General features: G+C 32.9%; 1 protein-coding gene and 1 long non-coding RNA gene across 2 annotated transcripts; one reads left to right on the forward strand and one right to left on the reverse strand.

The window, feature by feature from the left end:
• Positions 1–905: 905 nt before the first annotated feature.
• Positions 906–18,232, forward strand: LOC119479767 (ATP-dependent RNA helicase DHX8-like). Its single transcript, XM_037755695.1, has 24 exons — positions 906–1,076; positions 1,195–1,280; positions 1,362–1,428; positions 4,376–4,467; positions 4,587–4,693; positions 5,353–5,676; positions 6,489–6,633; positions 6,897–7,088; positions 7,181–7,268; positions 7,357–7,454; positions 7,895–8,042; positions 8,697–8,878; positions 11,342–11,536; positions 11,633–11,818; positions 11,920–12,130; positions 13,076–13,257; positions 13,386–13,526; positions 13,657–13,812; positions 14,415–14,552; positions 14,746–14,874; positions 15,772–15,968; positions 16,178–16,357; positions 16,783–17,037; positions 17,907–18,232. The coding sequence occupies exons 1-23, from the start codon at positions 974–976 to the stop codon at positions 17,000–17,002; spliced, it is 3,567 nt and encodes a 1,188-aa protein (XP_037611623.1). The 5' UTR covers positions 906–973; the 3' UTR covers positions 17,003–17,037; positions 17,907–18,232.
• On the reverse strand, positions 16,243–23,295 carry LOC119479812. Its single transcript, XR_005204758.1, has 3 exons — positions 23,041–23,295; positions 17,919–18,077; positions 16,243–16,384 (listed from the first exon to the last, which is right to left on the reverse strand). It is a non-coding gene; the product is annotated as an uncharacterized LOC119479812 (long non-coding RNA).
• Positions 23,296–23,612: the final 317 nt, after the last annotated feature.

Below are 23,612 nucleotides of genomic sequence, written 5' to 3' on the forward strand. Positions count from 1 at the left end.
TTAATCTAAATCTGCAAAGTAACTAGTAACTGATCAAATAAATGTAGTGGAGTAGAAGTATAAAGTAGCATCAAATGAAAATACTTAAGTACAAGTACCTCAAAATTGTACGTGGGTTCAGTACTTGAATGAATGTTTTTAGCAATGGTGGTAGTTTTAAGTTAAAGTTGCAATACAACAGTAACTCTGTTACAAGTAAAAGTCCTGCATTAAAAATTTAACTTAAAAGTGCCAAAGTATTAGCATCAAAATATACTTAAATTACCAAAAGTACTATTTGTGCAGAATGGTCATTTTCAGAATCATAGATATTATATTATTGGATTTTAATTAGTGATGCATTAATGTGTAATATCACTAATAAAGGTGGTACTATTTATTTATTTATTTATTTAGAGTCGGTTTGTATTTTGTATTAATAATCTAAATCTGCAAAGTAACTAGTAACTGATCAAATAAATAGATATATAGATAGATAGATAGATATATAGTAACTTTATTAATCCTGAGGGAAATTCAAGTTTCCAGCATCACAGTTCCATATTGCAAAACATGTTAGTAAAAAGGCAGTAAAAAAGTTAGTAGTGCAAATTACAAAGTACAATAAAATATACCAGATATACAAATACAAGGAGATGAAGAAAACTGTTAAAACTGAATATAGTGCAGAGTAACAGCTGTGATACACGACTATTAAAAAGTGAATATAGTGCAGAAGAGACTGTTAAAGATGAGTATAGTGTATTATTATCTGTCCTGCAGACTGTCATCCTTTGTCGTGTATGTAGTGCAGTAGAAGTATAAAGTAGCATGAAATAGTAATACTAGAGGTTTTTAATGTGTACATGCTGTTATCTGCCTGTTGGCCGGTAGAGGGCGGCAGCAGCACTGCATCACTTCCGTTAGAGCCAAAAAAAGAAGAAGAAGAAGAAGAAGAGTCACTTCCTGTTAGATCATAACACAGCAGAGAGAAATGGCTGCTTTAGACGAAATAAAACGTTTAGAGTATTTATCTTTGGTGTCTAAAGTGTGCACGGAGTTGGAGAATCATCTGGGGATCAGCGAGAAAGATCTGGGTAACGTTCCTCTACATGACAGCGTTGTTTTTCTCCTCCACAGAGTCATTGCTTGATAACAAACAGGTGTGCTAATGTCAACAATCAGAGTGTAACTCACCAGGTTGATGTTTTACAGCTGAGTTTATCATCAGTTTGGCTGAAAAACACCCAACTTTTGAGGAGTTCAGAGCAGCTCTGTGTGAAAATGGAGCTGATTTTACAGTAAGTGTGCAGTTAAACAAACAAACTCCTTCATTTTCATGTTTGTTGCATTGTATTTACATTTAAATGTCTTTTTTTCAGGATACCTTTGTTGCTAATCTACTCAGACTCATTCACACCATGAGACCCTCTCCATCTACCAGTAAAGGTAAGGTTAGGCAGCTTTATATGTAGAGCACAGGGGTCAGCAACCTTTACTATCTAAAGAGACATTTTAGGCAAAGAAAAAAACACAAAACATTTGATCATTGTGATGAAGGTAACACAGTTTATAGTCTAAGTATGGTGTATAAGTCTAATGCAGTGAGGACCAAAGAGCAGATGTGCTACAGAGTATTAGGGCCACATTGAGGGGAAAATCATCTGAGATTTACAGAATAAAGTCACAATATTACAAGAAAAAAAGTCGTAATATTGCGAGAATAAAATAGTAACTTTACGAGAAAAAAAGTCGTAATATTGCGAGAATAAAGTACTAACTTTACGAGAAAAAAAGTCGTAATATTGCGAGAATAAAATCATAACTTTATGAGAAAAAAAGTCGTAATATTGCGAGAATAAAATCATAACTTTATGAGAAAAAAAGTCGTAATATTGCGAGAATAAAATCATAACTTTATGAGAAAAAAAGTCGTAATATTGCGAGAATAAAATCATAACTTTATGAGAAAAAAAGTCGTAATATTGCGAGAATAAAATAGTAACTTTACGAGAAAAACAGTCTTAATATTGCGAGAATAAAGTCATAACTTTACAAGAAAAAAGGCGTAATATTACAAGAATAAAGTCATAACTTTACGAGAAAAAAAGTCGTAATATTACGAGAATAAAGTCATAACTTTATGAGAAAAAAGTCATAACTTTACGAGAAAAAAAGTCGTAATATTGCGAGAATAAAGTCATAACTTTATGAGAAAAAAAGTCGTAATATTGCGAGAATAAAATAGTAACTTTACGAGAAAAACAGTCTTAATATTGCGAGAATAAAGTCATAACTTTACGAGAAAAAAAAGTCGTAATATTGCGAGAATAAAATCATAGCTTTATGAGAAAAAAAGTCGTAATATTGCGAGAATAAAATCATAACTTTATGAGAAAAAAAGTCGTAATATTGCGAGAATAAAATCATAACTTTATGAGAAAAAAAGTCGTAATATTGCGAGAATAAAATAGTAACTTTACGAGAAAAACAGTCTTAATATTGCGAGAATAAAGTCATAACTTTACGAGAAAAGCGTAATATTACAAGAATAAAGTCATAACTTTACGAGAAAAAAAGTCGTAATATTACGAGAATAAAGTCATAACTTTATGAGAAAAAAGTCATAACTTTACGAGAAAAAAAGTCGTAATATTGCGAGAATAAAGTCATAACTTTATGAGAAAAAAAGTCGTAATATTGCGAGAATAAAATAGTAACTTTACGAGAAAAACAGTCTTAATATTGCGAGAATAAAGTCATAACTTTACGAGAAAAAAAAGTCGTAATATTGCGAGAATAAAATCATAACTTTATGAGAAAAAAAGTCGTAATATTGCGAGAATAAAATCATAACTTTATGAGAAAAAAAGTCGTAATATTGCGAGAATAAAATCATAACTTTATGAGAAAAAAAGTCGTAATATTGCGAGAATAAAGTCATAACTTTACGAGAAAAAAAAGTCCTAATATTGCGGGAAAAAAGTCATAACTTTATGAGAAAAAAAGTCGTAATATTACGAGAATAAAATAGTAACTTTACGAGAAAAAAAGTCATATTGTGAGAATAAAGTCATAACTTTAAGAGAAAAAAAGTCGTAATATTGCGAGAATAAAATAGTAACTTTACGAGAAAAAAAGTCATATTGCGAGAATAAAGTCATAACTTTACGAGAAAAAAAGTCGTAATATTACAAGAATAAAGTCATAACTTTACGAAAGAAAAAGTCGTAATTTTACCAGAATAAAGTCATTACTTTACAAGAAAAAAGTCGTAATATTACGAGAATAAAGTCATAACTTTAGGAGAAAAAAAGTCGTAATATTACGAGAATAAAGTCATAACTTTACGAGAAAAAAAAGTCCTAATATTGCGGGAAAAAAGTCATAACTTTACGAGAAAAAAAATTGTAATATTGCGAGAATAAAGTCATAACTTTACGAGAAAAAAAATTGTAATATTGCGAGAATAAAGTCATAACTTTACGAGAAAAAAAGTCATAATATTGCGAGAATAAAGTCATAACTTTACGAGAAAAAAAGTCATAATATTGCGAGAATAAAGTCATAACTTTACGAGAAAAAAAAGTCGTAATATTGCGAGAATAAAGTCATAACTTTGCGAGAAAAAGTCGTAATATTGCGAGAATATAGTAATTTTGCGAGAAAAAAAGTTGCAATATAACAAGAATAAAGTCATAACTTTACGAGAAAAAAATAAAATAACACGTAAAATGACTACTTTATAATATTACGACTTTTTTCTCTTAAACTTATGACTTTATTCTCATTCAATTCAAAGTGCTTTGCACAAACCATTCAAGAACATTGCGACAAAGTGCAAAAGAACATTGAGACATAATTAAAACAGTTATAAAAACATTAAAGATTAGAAAATAAAAACAAGCTAAAAATAAAAGCTATAGGATAGAAGCTAAAATAGAATATAACACACAAGAGTAAAAGCTCTAGTGCAGTACAAGATCATTATCTGGTTTAATAAAAGGCAGCAGCAAACAGGACAGTTTGAAGCTTTGATTTAAAAGAACTCAGAGTTGGAGGTCCTGGAGGTTTCTGGGAGCTTGTTCCAGATATTTGGTGCATAAAAACTGAACGCTGCTTCTGCATGTTTAGTTCTGACTCTGGGGTCACTAAGCAGACCTGATCCAGACGACCTGAGAGGTCTGGATGGTTCAGAACATAGCAGAAGATCAGAAATGTATTTTGGCCTTAAACCATTTAGTCGTTTGTAAACCAGCAGGAGTATTTTGAAATCAATTCTCTGAGCGACAGGGAGGTACAGAGACTTTTACATATATTTTATGTAACAATAGCTTATGTTTATATGGTTTTATATGTCTACTGTTAAACTATATCTTCTGTTTTGTTTTGACAGCTCATCAACAAGAGGTCAGGCCGAGGAATGAGAATGACAAGCTGATAGAGAAATACCCTGCTTTATGTAAACCAGATGATCCTGTGTGGATTGTAAGGCTCATTTTGTAACACTTGACAAAAACCTCTAAAATAATATTCAACTCTTTGTCAGTAGGTAAATTTTATAGTATTTATGGAGCTGTTGTCACTCATTATTACCTCTCCATCAGATTCTACCAAGCCACACGGATAAAGATGATGAGCAGGTTGCAGCGGCAGCTATGAAAGAGCTGGAGATGCTTATGCCCAACTTCTGTGGAACAAGTTCTGATAATAGGTAATTAAAAAGTACTTTGAGTTTTGTAGAGTAGATACCTGTGGAGTCATAGGAGTGCCATAAAAATAATAAATCTGTAAGAGAATAAGAAAATAAATGTGAAAATATAAAGAGGAATAATTCAATGAATAAATAAGTACATAGAAAATGTGAAAATATTAAGTGAAATGAATAAAACAATAAAGCAATGTAGAATCATAAAGAAAAATAAAGAAAAGAATAAGTAAATAAAAAGTCGAAATAATAACTTGTATAAAAATTATATAGACGATAAATGTAAAATAAGCATTTTCATTTATTTGTTAATTTGTTCTGTATATATAGATTTATTTTATATATTTTTACAAATTGTATATTTTTTAGCATATGAATGATTCTATTTTTCTGTATTTAAAAAAGTATGTATGTATTTTTATTTTATATATATTTTATTCCTGCCACGATTCTATTTTTTATTTCTCTTTATATTTCCACATTTATTTACATTTATTTTCCACATATATATTTATATTGTGGCTCTCTTATGACTTCATAGATACCTGCCATTTGGAAAATAAGCTAATAAAACAGGTGACCAATGTATGCTTATGATATATTTTGAAACTGAATACGTTTTTGGAGTAAAAATTGTTGTTGTCTTTTTCTCATCTGCTCCTCAGGTCAGACAGGAATTTGCACAGTGACAGAAGTCGAGACACAGACAGACAAATCGGACGTCAGCGAAGTCGCTCCAGATCTAAAGAGCGTGACGGAGAAACAAACCCCCCGCGCAAAAGGAAACGGGTGTCTCGCTGGAGTGACCATCCGCCGAGCCCTCACAGAGACAATGAGAACAACAAGACAGACGACAGAGACGCTGACCGCTGCCGTGATAGACTTGTGGATCGTCCTCCGCCAGAGGAGCCTGTTGTGGGCGACATCTACATCGGCAAAATCAGCAGTATTATGCAGTTTGGCTGTTTTGTGCAGCTGGACGGCCTCAGGTCAGTCAGAGAAATGTTGTCTTTACAGCCATGAACACCAAGACAGTGAGAGAGTATGGAGTCATAGGAGTGCCATAATATAGAATAAATCTGTAAAATAATAAGAAAATAAGTGTGGAAATATAAAGAGAAATAAATAAAGGAATACATAGAATCAGGGAAGGAAGGAAATATATATAAAATTAAAATAAATTCATTATAAAAAATGTAAAGTAAAAATAGATGAATTTATATGCAAAAAATAAATGCATATTTTTAAAAATATATAAATATATACAGAGAAAATGAACAAATGTGAAAATAAATGAAAATGCTTATAGTTATTATTTCATATTTTATTTGTCTTTATATTTCTACATAAATTTATTCTTTTATTTCAGTTTATATTTCCACATTTTTTATTTATTTATTTCTCTGTGTATTTATTCTTTTATTTATTTATCTTTATGTTTCCAGATTTTTATTTACTTTATTTTATTTATTTATCTTTATATTTCCACATTTTTTATTTACTTTTTTAATTCTTTTACTAATTTATAATTATATTTCTGCATTTTTTATTAACTTTACTACTTACATTTCAAATAAATGTAAAATTTTTCAGAGATTGTTTTTTTTTTTTCTCCCTGGTGGGCAAACAGAAATGTGCCCTTGTGGTACCATAAAACACTTAAGTTAACAAAACAAAAACATCCACTAGATTGCATTTTATGTTGCATTTAGATTTGTTATCGCGAGCATCCACCTGTAATGTTCTTTTGGTGTTTGCACCCTGACCCTAACCTGTAGTGTTTAACTGTTATTGTCTGCAGGAAGCGCTGGGAGGGCCTGGTGCACATCTCAGAGTTGCGCAAAGAAGGACGTATAGCCAACGTGGCTGACGTGGTCACCAAAGGCCAAAAGGTGAAGGTCAAAGTGCTGTCATTCACCGGAACCAAAGCCAGCCTTAGCATGAAGGTGAGTCATGTATAACAGATCAGAAGAAAAGTCGGTTTGTACATTTCACCGTAAGGAATCGAGAGGAATCCCTGATGGAAACAGTCAGACAATAAGATGTGTTCAGATAATGTGGTTACAATGCATAACATTTGTTAACCTAGCCGGGCCATAGTCATACATTTATCTGCAAAAACAGGTTTGACTTGCATCCAATATAATAACTGGTTTCTCGAGTGTTGGCTAGAAATAAATGGTCGCCATAAATAAATAAATGTTGCCAGGATGTGGACCAGATGACGGGGGAGGACCTGAATCCCAACCGGAGGAGAAACCTGGACACTGGGTTCGGAGACGAAGCCATGAGGAACCCTGACCGCCCCGTTGAAGCCATCATGCCGGAACCAGAGGAAAACCCATCAGAACGCAAACGACTCGCCAAGATAACGGACCTTGAAAAATGGGAAATTAAACAGGTACTCATCAAACACAATTCATGTAAAACAGATTCTGTCTTCCTTGTCTGTTTTTTAACCATCCAGTTAAAAAATACTTTTCTCCTGTTCAGATGATCGCAGCCAACGTACTCGCTAAAGAAGAGTTCCCAGAGTTTGACGAGGAGACGGGAATCCTTCCCAAAATAGATGACGAGGAAGGTAAAACTCAACGCTTTATTCCCACATTTTTTGTTAAATAAAAGTTAAACAGTATGATAATGTCTTTCTGTAACGATTCCCTCCACAGATCAAGAATTGGAGATTGATCTGGTCGAAGAGGAACCTCCATTCCTGAGGGGACAGACTAAATGGAGCACCAACATGAGCCCGGTCAAAATAGTAAAGGTAGGAATATATATATCCAGTGTTGTTGTTTGTGGTGTGGGCAGATCTGTGCAGATCTTACTGAGTATTTATCTTAATAAAATGTCATGGAATTGAACTCGTAACTCACTCAGACACTCACGTTCTTTGTGTGCATGTGTTTTACATTAAACACGTTATTTAGCCTCCTTCACCTTCCTTCTAGCTTTAAAGCTGAGCCCGCTACAGCCTAAAAATTGAAGGTTGTGTTAATGCGTTAAAGAAATTAGTGGCGTTAAAATGAATTTGCGTTAATGCGTTATCACATTAACTTTGACAGCCCTAGTACTCATTAATCTTCATTTATTTAAAATAGATTACATTTGGATTTGTATGTTTGTTCTGTAAATACTGATGCAGTTTGATAAAATGCATTTCTCTATCATCATCATACCAACAACTGTTTTCATTTTGTCCATCAGAATCCAGATGGCTCCCTCTCCCAAGCAGCCATGATGCAGAGCGCTCTCTCTAAAGAGAGGAGAGAGCTGAAGCAGGCGGCTCGATCTGCAGAGCTGGACTCCATCCCTACCGGCCTCCACAAGAACTGGATAGACCCCATGCCTGATTGTAAGGACCTGGACTACACATTTTAGATTTAAATGTGCGCAGCTCTGACTTTGATTTTCAAGCATCAGTGGAACAACTTTTAACCGGAAATTATTATTATTATTATTTTTTTAAAGATTATTTTTTGGCTGTTTTTGCCTTTATTTGGTAGACAGGACAGATGGACTGGAAAGGGGCGAGAGAGGGGACAACATGCAGCAAAGGGCCCCGGGTCGGACTCGAACCCGGGCCGCTGTAGTAAGATCCCAGCCCCGGCACAGCCCAGGAAAACCGGAAATTAATTAAAGAACAAAATCAATCTATGTTGTGTCGGAGATTTAAAATTTAGAAAATGAGATTTAACCATCTGTCTTGTGCCAGGCCTATTCCTCAGTTACATTGTTACCGCAGCGTAGCTGGAGATGATTATCTAGCTTCCCCATGAGGTTACGCTGGCGCACACAGTCATAATGCACTGTGACTCTGTCTTCCGCAGCCTCAGGGGACATCGGAGGCTTTACAAGTTCCTCCAGCCCGGGTCACTACCTCTGACTCATAGTTTAATACAAAAAGAGCTTGTTAGGAAGTTCATTATCATCGCAGTTCATCTTGATTAAACAAAATAGTAGGATCTTGCCGGAACTTAACATTAGTCCCTGTTCCTCTCCTGTACAGATGAAGGAAGGCAGATTGCTGCCAACATGAGAGGCCTCGGTGCTATGCCTCTCGATCTTCCAGCGTGGAAAAAATACGCCTTTGGAGGGAACCAGGCGTCGTATGGCCAGAAGACCGAACTGTCCATCCTGCAGCAGAGAGAGAGTCTGCCGATCTTCAAGCTTAAGGAACAGCTTGTTCAGGTACGATCGGTGTTGAGATAGACACTAAGATTTATAGGAAATGATAGGAAAACTGAATAATAATAATAGACTATTTGTGTAGCAATTTTCAAACAAGAAATGCAGCACAAAATGCTTTACAATAAGAGAAAATAAACATAAAAACAGGGGAAATAAGATGGAAGATACAACACACTGAATAATAATTATTAAAATCAGTACCTATATTTGCAGCATGCACAAACATATCAATACACACTGCAGCAGCATCTAAAGGTCTCCATTCTCTTCTTCTGCTGCTTCTTTTAATCTGTACCATCTTCAGCATTTGTCCTCATGTTCTTGTCCACATCACATCTTACCTATCGTCTCTCACACCTTGGATAGAAACGCTAGGGATGCGTTATCTTTTTTTCAGACTTTTTTTTCTGACATTTTTCAGATATTTTTTTTCGGACATTTTTTCAGACTTTTTTCCGATATTTTTTTTTCAGACTTCTTTTAGATATTTTTTTCAGAATTTTTTTTCGGACATTTTTTCGGACTTTTTTTTCAGACATTTTTCAGACCTTTTTTTCGGATATTTTTTCGGATATTTTTTCAGATCTTTTTTTTAGACTTTTTTAGATCTTTTTTTTCGGACATTTTTCAGACATTTTTTTCAGATCTTTTTTTCAGACTTTTTTTTCGGACATTTTTTCAGACTTTTTTTTCAGACATTTTTCAGACCTTTTTTTCGGATATTTTTTCAGATCTTTTTTTTAGACTTTTTTTTCAGACATTTTTCAGATCTTTTTTTTCGGACATTTTTCAGACATTTTTTTCAGATCTTTTTTTCAGAATTTTTTTTCGGACATTTTTTCAGACTTTTTTTTCAGACTTTTTTTCCGGACATTTTTTCAGATCTTTTTTTTTTTACTTTTTTCAGACATTTTTTTTCAGACTTTATTTTCGGACATTTTTTCAGATCTTTTTTTTTTCAGAATTTTTTTCAGACATTTTTTCTGGACATTTTTTCAGATCTTTTTTTTGACTTTTTTTTCAGACTTTTTTCAGATCTTTTTTTCGGACAGTTTTTCAGACTTTTTTTTCAGACATTTTTCAGATCTTTTTTTTTTCAGACATTTTTCAGATCTTTTTTTTTTTCAGAATTTTTTTCAGACTTTTTTCAGACATTTTTCAGACCTTTTTTTTCAGATCTTTTTTTTCTGACATTTTTTCAGATCTTTTTTTTTTACTTTTTTCAGATCTTTTTTTTTTTTTACTTTTTTCAGACCTTTTTTTTCGGACATTTTTTCAGGTCTTTTTTTTTTTTTTACTTTTTTCAGACCTTTTCAGACTTTATTTTCGGACATTTTTTCAGATCTTTTTTTTAGACTTTTTTTTCAGACATTTTTCAGATCTTTTTTTTCGGACATTTTTTCAGACTTTTTTTTCAGACATTTTTCGGACCTTTTTTCAGACTTTTTTTTCGGACATTTTTTCAGATCTTTTTTTTCAGACATTTTTTCAGATCTTTTTTTTCGGACATTTTTTCAGACCTTTTTTTCAAACATTTTTCAGATCTTTTTTTTAGACTTTTTTTCAGACATTTGTCAGATCTTTTTTTTTTACTTTTTTCAGATCTTTTTTTTTTTTTACTTTTTTCAGACCTTTTTTTTCGGACATTTTTTCAGGTCTTTTTTTTTTTTTTTTACTTTTTTCAGGTCTTTTCAGACTTTATTTTCGGACATTTTTTCAGATCTTTTTTTTAGACTTTTTTTCCAGACATTTTTCAGATCTTTTTTTTCGGACATTTTTTCAGACTTTTTTTTCAGACATTTTTCGGACCTTTTTTTCAGACTTTTTTTTCGGACATTTTTTCAGATCTTTTTTTTTTTTACTTTTTTCAGACCTTTTTTTTCGGACATTTTTTCAGATCTTTTTTTTCAGATCTTTTTTTTCGGACATTTTTTCAGATCTTTTTTTCAAACATTTTTCAGATCTTTTTTTTAGACTTTTTTTCAGACATTTGTCAGATCTTTTTTCGGACATTTTCAGATCTTTTTTTTCGGACAGTTTTTCAGACATTTTTCAGATCTTTTTTTTCAGAATTTTTTTTCGGACATTTTTTCAGACTTTCTTTTCAGACCTTTTTTTCAGACTTTTTTTTCAGATCTTTTTTTTTTTACTTTTTTCAGACCTTTTTTTTAGACTTTTTTTTTCAGATCTTTTTTTTCGGACATTTTTTCAGAATTTTTTTTCAGACATTTTTCAGAATTTTAGAAACATGTTAATTAACTGTAAATACAATATGAATTGTGTTAATGGTACGGTTCACAACAGACGGATGTTGTGCTAATTGTGTTTAGAGTTTTGAAAATGTGACTGCAGATTAGACAAAAGGATGTTGGCGATTACAAAAAACTGTAACACACTTTGATATTTTTTTTTTAACACCTTAACAATATTTACTTAACACCAATGATTTGTTTCTCTTCGCAGGCTGTCCACGATAACCAGATCTTGATTGTTGTTGGAGAAACTGGGTCCGGTAAGACCACGCAGATCACTCAGTACCTGGCGGAGGCGGGCTACACCTCCCGGGGGAAGATCGGCTGTACGCAGCCCCGTCGTGTGGCCGCCATGTCAGTGGCCAAGAGAGTCTCTGAGGAGTACGGTTGCCGTCTGGGACAAGAGGTGAGTGATTCTTCTTAACCTGAACTAGAAATTCTTAGTGAGAGCTTTTCCTCTCTCCTGTAGTATTTAGCATTTCTTTTTTTACCTTCACTCTAGGTGGGTTACACCATCCGATTTGAGGACTGTACCAGTACAGAGACGGTAATCAAGTACATGACCCATGGTATGCTGCAGAGGGAGTGTCTGCTGGACCCAGACATGAGTCTGTATTCCCTCATTATGCTGGATGAGGCCCATGAGAGAACGATCCACACCGATGTGCTCTTTGGACTTCTCAAGAAGGTATTTTTTTACATTCTGCAAACCATATAATGTTTTTAAAGAATAATAAATCATACCAACAATGCTGTTTCTCATACAATAACTTCCTCTGTCTCTTTTAGACGATACAGAAACGCAAAGATATGAAGCTGATCGTGTCCTCCGCCACACTGGATGCTGTCAAGTTCTCCCAGTATTTCTTTGAAGCGCCCATCTTCACCATCCCAGGAAGAACTTTCCCAGTGGAGGTTCTCTACACCAAAGAGCCTGAGACGGACTACCTGGATGCCAGCCTCATCACTGTTATGCAGATTCATCTGTGTGAGCCTCCAGGTACGGTTAGAAACAGGTTTCCTTATCTTGAATTTAAAGTCCCAAGGACAAGTGATGATTATTTTAACCCCAAGAGACCAACTTAGTCAACAGTAGATGTCACACCGAAGTGGTGTACATCATCTGAGAGCTGGGAACCTGGAGATTAATTTGGGATGCAGCTCAGCACTGTGTGTCAAGTTGTTCTAGTCATTAATCAGAAATACATTTTGAAAGTGTATAAGAGCTTAGAACATTGTGATAGAAGTATATGATGGCCATTCCCATGCTCTATTATGTTGTTGCAGCAATTTTTCGGTTAATACCATTTGTTACACAGATTTGGTGCTAAATTTAACCATTTTTACCAATTCAAGAATTGATAAAAATGATCAATAATCGCTCCAGAATACCACATTAAGACACCAAGACCTTGAGGAACACCATAGAAAAAGCCATGCTGTGATTTGGGATCAAAAACTTTTGACTTTTCTGCAAGAATTGCATTTTTCGGCAATTAAATGGCGAGCATTTCTGTTGTGTAAACTGGTCAGAAACCCCCTTATTGTCAATCTAGCTAGGAAAGCCATCCATCCTTTGAATGCTCTAGGTCTCTAGTCTGATCCATCCATCCTCTGAATGCTCTAGGTCTCTAGTTTGTGGCTGTAAAGTTTCATGAGGCTGTGATTATCCTAGAGGTCACCACAGGTCATTTTATACAGTGAGATCAAGTTTTAAAAAAGTGGTCTCACTACAATGAAATGGCTACTATGGGGACTAACATCATCATACATGAATACAGTTGGCTACAACCTCTTAAAGACAATAATCACGGGTCTTAGAGGGTGTGCTATACTTGTGTTGTTTTGTATAAATGAAACCTAATCATGTCTCTGTAGGAAAAAAATAATTTGAATTAGCTTTTATGTTAAAAAAATCTTCCTTTTCTCTCTGTTCTTTGTCCAGGTGACATCCTGGTGTTTCTGACTGGACAGGAAGAGATCGACACCGCTTGTGAGATCCTGTACGAGAGAATGAAGTCGCTGGGACCGGCTGTTCCTGATCTGATTATTCTGCCAGTTTACTCTGCCCTGCCCAGCGAGATGCAGACCAGGATCTTTGACCCGGCACCCCTTGGCAGCAGAAAGGTCAGAAACTGAAGTGGATAAGATTAAAGTTGTTGGTTGTTGGGTATTTTTAGAGAGTGAGCACGGACCAAATCAAACACCTTAAAGAGTAAATAATGATCCTCTCACTTTTCTTTGTTTCCCACCAGGTCATCATTGCCACAAACATCGCTGAGACGTCTCTCACTATCGATGGGATCTACTACGTGGTCGACCCCGGCTTTGTTAAACAGATCGTGTATAATTCCAAGACGGGCATCGACCAGCTGGTGGTGACCCCCATCTCACAGGTCCGTCCATTTTAACACAACCATAACATTTTACATTTGTCCTACTTGGTTTTTAATCGTATGTTGATAAAAAGCATCATTGGTAATGATTTGATATCTCTTTACCACAAACTCCCTGATGTGTTTTCAGGCCCAGGCCAAGCAGAGGTCGGGTCGAGGCGGCAGAACGGGTCCAGGGAAGTGTTACCGGCTCTACACGGAGAGAGCCTACAGAGACGAGATGCTGACGACCAACGTGCCTGAGATCCAGAGAACCAGCTTGGCCAGCACTGTGCTGTCTCTGAAGGTAACGCACTGACTTCTTCTAACACTTAACATGAATCAGTTTCCATCTGTATAACGGCTTTATTCATGACTTTGTTGCCCAGTTATTATTATTTTCTTTCGCTCTAAAGGCGCGCTACATTTTGGCGAAGAAAAACTGGCATGGCCATTTTCAAAGGGGTCCCTTGACCTCTGACCTCCAGATATGTGAATGTAAATGGGTTCTATGGGTACCCACGAGTCTCCCCTTTACAGACATGCCCACTTTATGATAATCACATGCAGTTTGGGGCAAGTCATAGTCAAGTCAGCACACTGACAGCTGTTGTTGCCTAGTTATGATTTGAGCATATTGTTTTATGCTAAATGCAGTACCTGTGAGGGTTTCTAGACAATATCTGTCATTGTTTTGTGTTGTTAATTGATTTGCAATAATAAATATATACATACATTTGCATTAATCAGCATATGTGTCCACTCCCATGTTGATAAGAGTCTCCCTTTAAGGTTCATTTTGAACAGATAAAAAATGTGCGGTTACAGTTTTAATCGATTGAAAGCCCTACTGTCAGACATTACTATTATTGTTAGTGTGATTTATTTATTTATTTTTTAATTTCCCAGGCCATGGGTATTAATGACCTCCTGGCTTTCGACTTCATGGACGCTCCTCCCATGGAGACTCTGATCATAGCCATGGAGCAGCTCTACACGCTGGGAGCTCTGGATGATGAAGGCTTACTCACACGGCTGGGAAGAAGGGTGAGGAGGAAGATCTACTGCATATACTCGGATTGTTGTATTATAACTGATGATACAAATTTATTTATGCATATAATCTGTGCAAGAAGTGCTTGAATGACCAGAATAGGTTTGTCCACTGTCTGTATTTAGGTGTCTACTGTACATTATGCATACTGACTGTATTTGATTTGCACCCGTCTCTATGGTTCAGATGGCTGAGTTTCCTCTGGAGCCGATGTTGTGTAAGATGTTGATCATGTCCGTCCATCTGGGCTGCAGTGAAGAGATGCTCACCATCGTGTCGATGCTGTCTGTGCAGAACATCTTTTACAGACCAAAGGTATGAATACACACAACAGTCATACTGACCACATTAGACTTACTTCTATAAATTACACAGACAATTTGTTTTTCTTCCTCCAAATCTTTAATGATAAAACATACTTAAAGCATTTTTTTCAAGGCGGCAACATGCTTAAAACATCTAGTGAAATAACACGTTATCAGACTCAACTAGAGATGCACCGATCAATCGACTGCAATACAAGCTGCGGAGGAACAATTAACTTTATTAGACACTTATTATATTGTAATTCATTCCCATGATGATGCTCAGAGTAATCGCAGTGAGCGGCTCGTCTGCATGAAGATAAAGCGCTAACGTTAACGGAGGTTGCATTGAGTTATGATGCGTTCAAGCTCTACGAGGTAAATTAAAACGCTATCATGATGTGTTCAAATGTAATTTTGTAAAATGTAGTTTTTGGCGAGACACTTGAATAAATCCAGTTGTTTGAAGGAAATGTTTTCACAGCAATATTTAATAGATAATAGAGAGAAATATCACTTGTTTACCTTTCTAACACTAGCTCTAAGAAGCTTATAATATATAATTAAAACTACCAATGCCAAGATTTTTTAAATCAAAGCAAATATTTAAATACAAGTACAATCATTTATTTCCTAATCATTTGAATTTTTATGTAAATAACCACTATAGATGACAATAACAAAGTAAAAAGATAACATGATGTTTACTCTGACTTTGGGACGGTTGAAATTATCTTTCAGGATGGTAATGAAAAAGGTTCGTCTGGAGCCTTACTGTAAATTATAGTTCTTAGAAAGAAGATGGAATCAGCAGGTCAGACTCTTAAAAAATCGGAAATGGTAATCGGTGCATCTCTAGACTAAACACTTTGTCACAAAACACTAAATTCAACCCTTCCGTTTTCAGGACAAACAGGCCCAGGCTGACCAGAGGAAGACAAAGTTCTTCCAGCCGGAGGGAGACCACCTGACCCTGCTGGCGGTCTACAACTCCTGGAAGAACAACAAGTTCTCCAACCCCTGGTGCTTCGAGAACTTCATCCAAGCTCGCTCCTTAAAGAGAGCTCAGGACATCCGCAAGCAGATGCTGAGCATCATGGACAGGTAGCCTCTGCTAGTGTTTCAACCTTACTGTTGTGGAATGGAGAAATGACTGTAGACATAATCATGGTAGTTGATGTATACAAATATGCAGCAATGTGTTTAAATGTATGCTGGACATGGAGAAAAATAGTCACACAGTATTTAAACTCACTCTTAACTCAATAATGTCTTGTGAAAAAAATACAATTTGAACATTAAATATTCCTCAGACACAAGTTGGACGTGGTATCTTGTGGAAAAGCTACAGTGCGGGTCCAGAAAGCTATCTGCAGCGGTTACTTCAGGAACTCTGCCAGGAAGCATCCCCATGATGGGTACCGTACCCTGATTGACCAGCAGGTGGTTTACCTCCACCCCTCCAGCACGCTCTTCAACCGCCAGCCAGAATGGTGAGTCCTCATTGTACTGCTGTAACACTGCAGGGAAGAATAAGGGCAAGATTTTGTGCATGTAAATATAATTGTTGGCAAGATTTTAATGTCCGTGACAGTTTCCTAGAGCCCAAGGCAGCGTCTTCAAATTGCTTGTTTAACCAACCGTACAAAATCCAAAGATATTCAGCATCATGTAGGTCAAAAAAAGCTAAAACTCATCACATTTAAGAAGCTGGAACCACCAAATGCTTGGATATTATCCGATCAGAGGGTCATACAATAAAGAACAGAGGGTGTCGTATCCTGTACAGATTGTAAAGCCCCCTGAGGCAAATTGGTGATTTGTGATTAATTAAATTAAATTCACTTGAATGACTAATGGTTTCAGCTCTTTTAATTGAATTAGTTGCAGCCCTATTAACTGTATTTTTGTCCTGCAGGCTTGTGTACCACGAGTTGGTGCTGACCACCAAGGAGTACATGCGAGAGGTGACCACCATCGACCCTCGCTGGCTGGTGGAGTTTGCACCGGCCTTCTACAGAGTTGGCGACCCCACACGTCTCAGCAAGGTGAAGAGGCAACAGAAACTGGAACCGCTCTACAACCGCTACGAGGAACCAAACGCTTGGAGAATCTCCCGCGCCTTCAGACGACGCTGAGGATCTCTTGTGCTTCATGCTTTTATAACAAGTAGGTAAACATACAAATACTATACTACATTTTTTTTTTAGGATTTTTTGACCTTATGACTTTTTTACAAAATACTATACTAAGACCTTTTAAATGACTTTATTCGACATACTATACTACGAATTTATTTTTATTTTTTTCGACAGACTATGCTATGACTTTTTGGCATAATTCTTTTTACATACTATGACTTACTTACATTTCTTTTGGACATACTATAATATTACTTTTTTTTTTTCTTGACATACTACTATGACATTTTTGCTTTTTTTCAACATTATTCTATGACTATTTTATGACTTGGACATACTATTACTTTTTTTATTTTTTCAACCTACCTATTTATGACTTTTTATTTTTTTGACATGCTATCCTATGTTTATTTTATGACTTTTTATTTATTTTTTCGACATACTATGACTATTTTATGTTTTTTTTATGACTTCAACATACTGTACTATGACTTTTTTAATTTTTTCAACCTACTATACTCTGACTATTTTATGACTTTTTTATGACTTCAACATACTGTACTATTACTTTTTTATTTTTCTCGACATGATACTCTGACTTTTTTGTGACCTTTTTGGACATGCTATACTATGACTATTTAGGACTTTTTTTTTTTTTCGACTGATATACTATAACTTTTTTGTTGACATGCTATAATATGCCTTTTATTTTTTTCTCGACATACTATGACTTTGACTTCAACATGCTATATTGTGACTTTTTTTTTCAACATACTACAATATACATTTTTTTTGACATAATACTATCAATTTTTTAAAACTGTTTTGAAAACATTTTAACAGTTATACACTGACAATACATTTTTTGAACAATAATTATTTGTTTGCCCTATATAACCAGGTCCCCTCTTACCTCACCGACCAAATCCACCACCATCCTCTGTCCTCTGTCGCCAACCTCCTATCTCCACCACACAGGACCAGGAACCGGACCAGTGGTGACAGACCATTCTCCATAGCTGCCCCCTCCCTCTGGAACTCACTCCCCTGTCACATCAGAGACTGCACCAATCTGTCGACATTTGAATCAAAAATTAAAACGCACCTATTTTTAACTGCTTTTAATGTGTGCTTGTTGATGTATATCTTTAGTGAGCAATTTTTATATGATAATTTTGACTTGTACAGTATAATTGAGTATTATAAAAAAGCTCTCTATCAATAAAATGTATTATCATCATTACTTTACTATGACCTTCATATAACTTTTTCTACATACTAAACTATGACTTTTTTCATCATGAGTGTCGAAAGAAATGCAATAATTCATAGTATAGTATGTAAAAAAAAAATCATAGTATAGAATGTCGGAAAAAAAGTCACACCGCAGTATGTCCAAAATACTATGACTTTTTTTTTTTTAAAATGACTTTTTGCGACACTATACTTTTTTGCGATACTATACTATGACTTTTTTTTTAATGAAATTTTTCGACATACTATACTATTTTTTTTTTTTCATATTTTTCGACATACTCGATATGACTTTTTCGACATACAATGACTTTTTTCATGATTTTTTAAAAGTCATAGTATATTATGTCGAAAAATTTTATGAAAAAAAGTCAGTATAGTATGTTGAAAATTCTATGACTTTTTCAACAAAAAAAATTCGACATACCATACTATGACTTTTTTTCGATATACACTGACTTTTTGTGACATACTATACTGACTTTTAAAAAAACAATTCAACATACTTTACTATGACTATAAAAAGTCAGTATAGTATGTCGAAAAATTTCATGAAAAAAGTCATAGTACGTCAAAAAAGTCATAGTACAGTATGTACTATACTATAACATTTTTTTCGACATAGTATCCTATGACTTTTTTTCGACACACTATTATATTACTTTTTTTCTACAAACTATACCATTTTTTTTACTTCTAAGATTTTCTTGACTTACTATGCTGAGTTTTTTCATGATATTTTTCAATATACTGTACCGTGACTTTTTATGAAATACTATACTATGACTTTTTCATATATTTTGATATACTATGTCTTTTTCATTACATTTTACATACTATACTATGACTTTTTTCATCATACTATAGAGTTGAAGTTCTGTCATGGCAGGAGGTGTTAGTGTGAAAACCAGTGCTGCTGTCGCATTTTTACGCGCGGAGCATCCCACTATAAGCCCCGGTATGCAACCGTGCATTAAAACAGTGGTGGGAGGGGCTGACAACAACACAAGCTGTAACTCTTCCCTCCATCTTGCAGTCATTATTTACTTTTATTGTTCTTTATTTTGCTATTATATTCTAATTATAGATGAGGATAAAAATGTCTTCAGGGAAAAAACTTCAGGGTTTTTCTTTTTATTGCAATGAGAACTGAAACAAAATGTTCATTAGTCACGTCAAATAAATTACAGCGATAGGCCATAATAATGAATTTGCTCATATGAAGGCCTATAAAATTAATACTCAAATAAACTGTAGCCTATGCCAACATATAAAATGAAACACCTGGCTTTATTGAGTCAGCTGTGTTTCAGTGCCCGGGACAGCACCAAACGTACACATTCATCATTACTATTCGCTATTCCATGTACTATTTCGGATTGTTGGGGTAATGATTATAAAAATAACAAACCAACAAACGAGGAAAACATGATGCATTTGAATTCTGATTTAGAAGTTGATTACCATGGCAACGGTCGAATCATTTGGGTCAGCCTTGAAGCGTAGTATTCAGGCTTGAATTGATTAACCCACTGTCAATATATTTGGATTATTTTGCTCTGCCCTCCACTCTACTACTATTTGTATGCAAAATAATACCGTATTATCACAATGAAATGTACTGAAACAACAGATGTACATGTCACACAAAAAAGCAAATGTATTATTTTGGACAGTAAAGAAGATGCTCGGCCGGTGGATTTTTTCATCAACTAGTCACTTTTGCCGGTGAGTCAAAAAGTTAATTTTGGACACATTTGACATACTATACTATGAACTTTTTTTAATATTTTGTATTTAAACTATGACTTTTTTTTAAATATTTTGACATACTATTCTATGACTTTTTATATTTTGACATACTATACTATGACTTTTTATATTTTGACATACTATACTATGACTTTTTTTATATGTTGACATACTATACTATGAAATTTTTAAAAATATTTTGACATACTATACTATGACTTTTTTTATATGTTGACATACTATACTATGACTTTTTTATATGTTGACATACTATACTATGACTTTTTTATATTTTGACATACCATACTATGACTATTTTAATATTTTGACATACTATACTATGATATTTTTTATATTTTGATATACTATACTATGACATTTTTTATATTTTGACATACTATACTATGACTTTTTAAAATATTTTGATATACTATAACCTTTTTTATGACTTTTTTCAACATGCTATGACTATTTTCATATTTTGACATACTATACTATGAACTCTTTATGACTTTTTTTCGACATGACTTCTTTGATATGTTGACATACTATACGAAGACTTTTTTCAACATACTATACTATGACATTTGTTCATTTTTATGGTATATAATACCACTTTTTTGTGACTAATTGGCTCAATACTGATAGCCATGTTGGGGACTGGAACACTACATTGTGTTCTTGGCATCCAAACCTTTAGATAATTAATTATTCATTATTTAATTAGTTAATAGGTTGATTGCTTCTTCTGTATTGCTGTAGTTGTAAATTACAGACTGTAGTTTCTTTAGATCTGTTAGTACTTGTGCAATATTTCGAAACTAGCTCATTGTTTTGGTTTTATTCATTCATTCACACTCAGAATCATCATCAGTCTTTTTTACTCTGGTCCATGTTTACTTCCTGTCTGCTTCATTTTGTTTCATAGTATAGTATGTCGAAAATAAATAAAATAAGTCATAGTATAATATGTGGGAATAAAATGCAAAAAATCATATTGTATGTAAAAAAAAAATGCAAAAAAGTCATAGTATAGTATGTCGAAAAAAAAGAAGAAATGTCATAGTATGTAAAAAGAAATATTAAAAAGTCATTGTAAAGTATGTCTAAAAAAAAGTAATAGTATAATATGTGGGAATAAAATGCAAAAAGTCATATTATAGTATGTCAAAAAAAAAAGAAAAAATGTCAGTATGTAAAAAATGTTTTTTTTTAAAAAATCATTGTAAAGTGTCAAAAAAAAGTAATAGTATAATATGTCAAAAATAAATCAAAAAAGTAATAGTATAATATGTCAAAAATAAATCAAAAAAGTAATAGTATAATATGTCAAAAATAAATCAAAAAGGTAATAGTATAATATGTCAAAAATAAATCAAAAAGGTAATAGTAAAATATGTCAAAAATAAATCAAAAAAGTAATAGTATAATATGTCAAAAATAAATCAAAAAAGTAATAGTATAATATGTCAAAAATAAATCAAAAAAGTAATAGTATAATATGTCAAAAATAAATCAAAAAGGTAATAGTATAATATGTCAAAAATAAATCAAAAAGGTAATAGTAAAATATGTCAAAAATAAATCAAAAAAGTAATAGTATAATATGTCAAAAATAAATCAAAAAAGTAATAGTATAATATGTCAAAAATAAAAGTATAATATGTGGGAATAAAATGCAAAAAGTCATATTATAGTATGTCAAAAAAAAAAGAAAAAATGTCAGTATGTAAAAAATGTTTTTTTTTAAAAAAATCATTGTAAAGTGTCAAAAAAAAGTAATAGTATAATATGTCAAAAATAAATCAAAAAAGTAATAGTATAATATGTCAAAAATAAATCAAAAAAGTAATAGTATAATATGTCAAAAATAAATCAAAAAGGTAATAGTATATGTCAAAAATAAATCAAAAAGGTAATAGTAAAATATGTCAAAAATAAATCAAAAAAGTAATAGTATAATATGTCAAAAATAAATCAAAAAAGTAATAGTATAATATGTCAAAAATAAATCAAAAAAGTAATAGTATAATATGTCAAAAATAAATCAAAAAGGTAATAGTATAATATGTCAAAAATAAATCAAAAAGGTAATAGTAAAATATGTCAAAAATAAATCAAAAAAGTAATAGTATAATATGTCAAAAATAAATCAAAAAAGTAATAGTATAATATGTCAAAAATAAATCAAAAAAGTAATAGTATAATATGTGGGAATAAAATGCAAAAAGTCATATTATAGTATGTCAAAAAAAAAAGAAAAAATGTCAGTATGTAAAAAAATGTTTTTTTAAAAGTCATTGTAAAGTGTCAAAAAAAAGTAATAGTATAATATGTCAAAAATAAATCAAAAAGGTAATAGTATAATATGTCAAAAATAAATCAAAAAGGTAATAGTATAATATGTCAAAAATAAATCAAAAAGGTAATAGTATAATATGTCAAAAATAAATCAAAAAGGTAATAGTATAATATGTCAAAAATAAATCAAAAAAGTAATAGTATAATATGTGGGAATAAAATGCAAAAAGTCATATTATAGTATGTCAAAAAAAAAGAAAAAATGTCAGTATGTAAAAAAATTTTTTTTTAAAAGTCATTGTAAAGTGTCAAAAAAAAGTAATAGTATAATATGTCAAAAATAAATCAAAAAAGTAATAGTATAATATGTCAAAAATAAATCAAAAAAGTAATAGTATAATATGTCAAAAATAAATCAAAAAGGTAATAGTATAATATGTCAAAAATAAATCAAAAAAGTAATAGTATAATATGTCAAAAATAAATCAAAAAAGTAATAGTATAATATGTCAAAAATAAATCAAAAAAGTAATAGTATAATATGTCAAAAATAAATCAAAAAGGTAATAGTATAATATGTGGGAACAAAATGCAATAAGTCATATTATAGTATGTAAAAAATACACTGGGAAACATTAAATGCTGACGGTTATAACTGTTAAATTGGCTAAAGTTAAACAGCACAATACTCTTCTAAACTTCAGGTAGAATAAAGAAGTTACACTCACCTGTATCAGTGTAAAGTGACGTCATGTTGTCTCATCCAACCACGCGCTCATCAAACATTAGCACAGTCTCTTCTTCCGTCTCGCTGCAGTTGTATTTTACAGACTGTAGTTTATTAGTCGGTGTTACTTGTTCAGTATTTAGCTAGCTGATTGTTTAGTGTCGCTTAATTGTGTTAGTTTTTGCGGTAAGAACCATGAGATGTCCAGCGGCCCAAACACACTACCGACTGACTGAAACTACCACCTGAGAGTAGCTAGCTGCTGATTGAGTTCAGTTGGACTCATCAACCACATGAGTACCGCCCCCTGGTGGCGCGGCGGAGAAACACACAGAAAATCCATAAACACAGCTCTAATGGTTCCAACAGGGTAATTTTCATGACATACTATATTATGACTTTTTTAAATTAATTTTTTATACTTTTTTAAACTTTTTTTTATGACATACTATACTATTTTTTTTTTTTTTTGTATCTGTGACATTATTAGGATTTTATTCGTCATACTATATTATGATTTTTTTTTCGACATACAGTATTATACTATTACTTTTTTAAAAAAACTTTTTCATG

Source organism: Sebastes umbrosus, chromosome 20 (assembly GCF_015220745.1).
Source record: "Sebastes umbrosus isolate fSebUmb1 chromosome 20, fSebUmb1.pri, whole genome shotgun sequence".
NCBI lineage: Eukaryota > Metazoa > Chordata > Actinopteri > Perciformes > Sebastidae > Sebastes > Sebastes umbrosus.

Bases quoted from the DNA above. Each gene is read 5' to 3' on its own strand.
- LOC119479767 (XM_037755695.1), top strand. From the start codon at position 974: ATGGCTGCTTTAGACGAAATAAAACGTTTAGAGTATTTATCTTTGGTG. The intron at 11,819-11,919 runs GTATTTTTTTAC...TGTCTCTTTTAG, and splicing joins TCTTTGGACTTCTCAAGAAG to ACGATACAGAAACGCAAAGA. The intron at 13,813-14,414 runs GTAACGCACTGA...TTAATTTCCCAG, and splicing joins GCACTGTGCTGTCTCTGAAG to GCCATGGGTATTAATGACCT.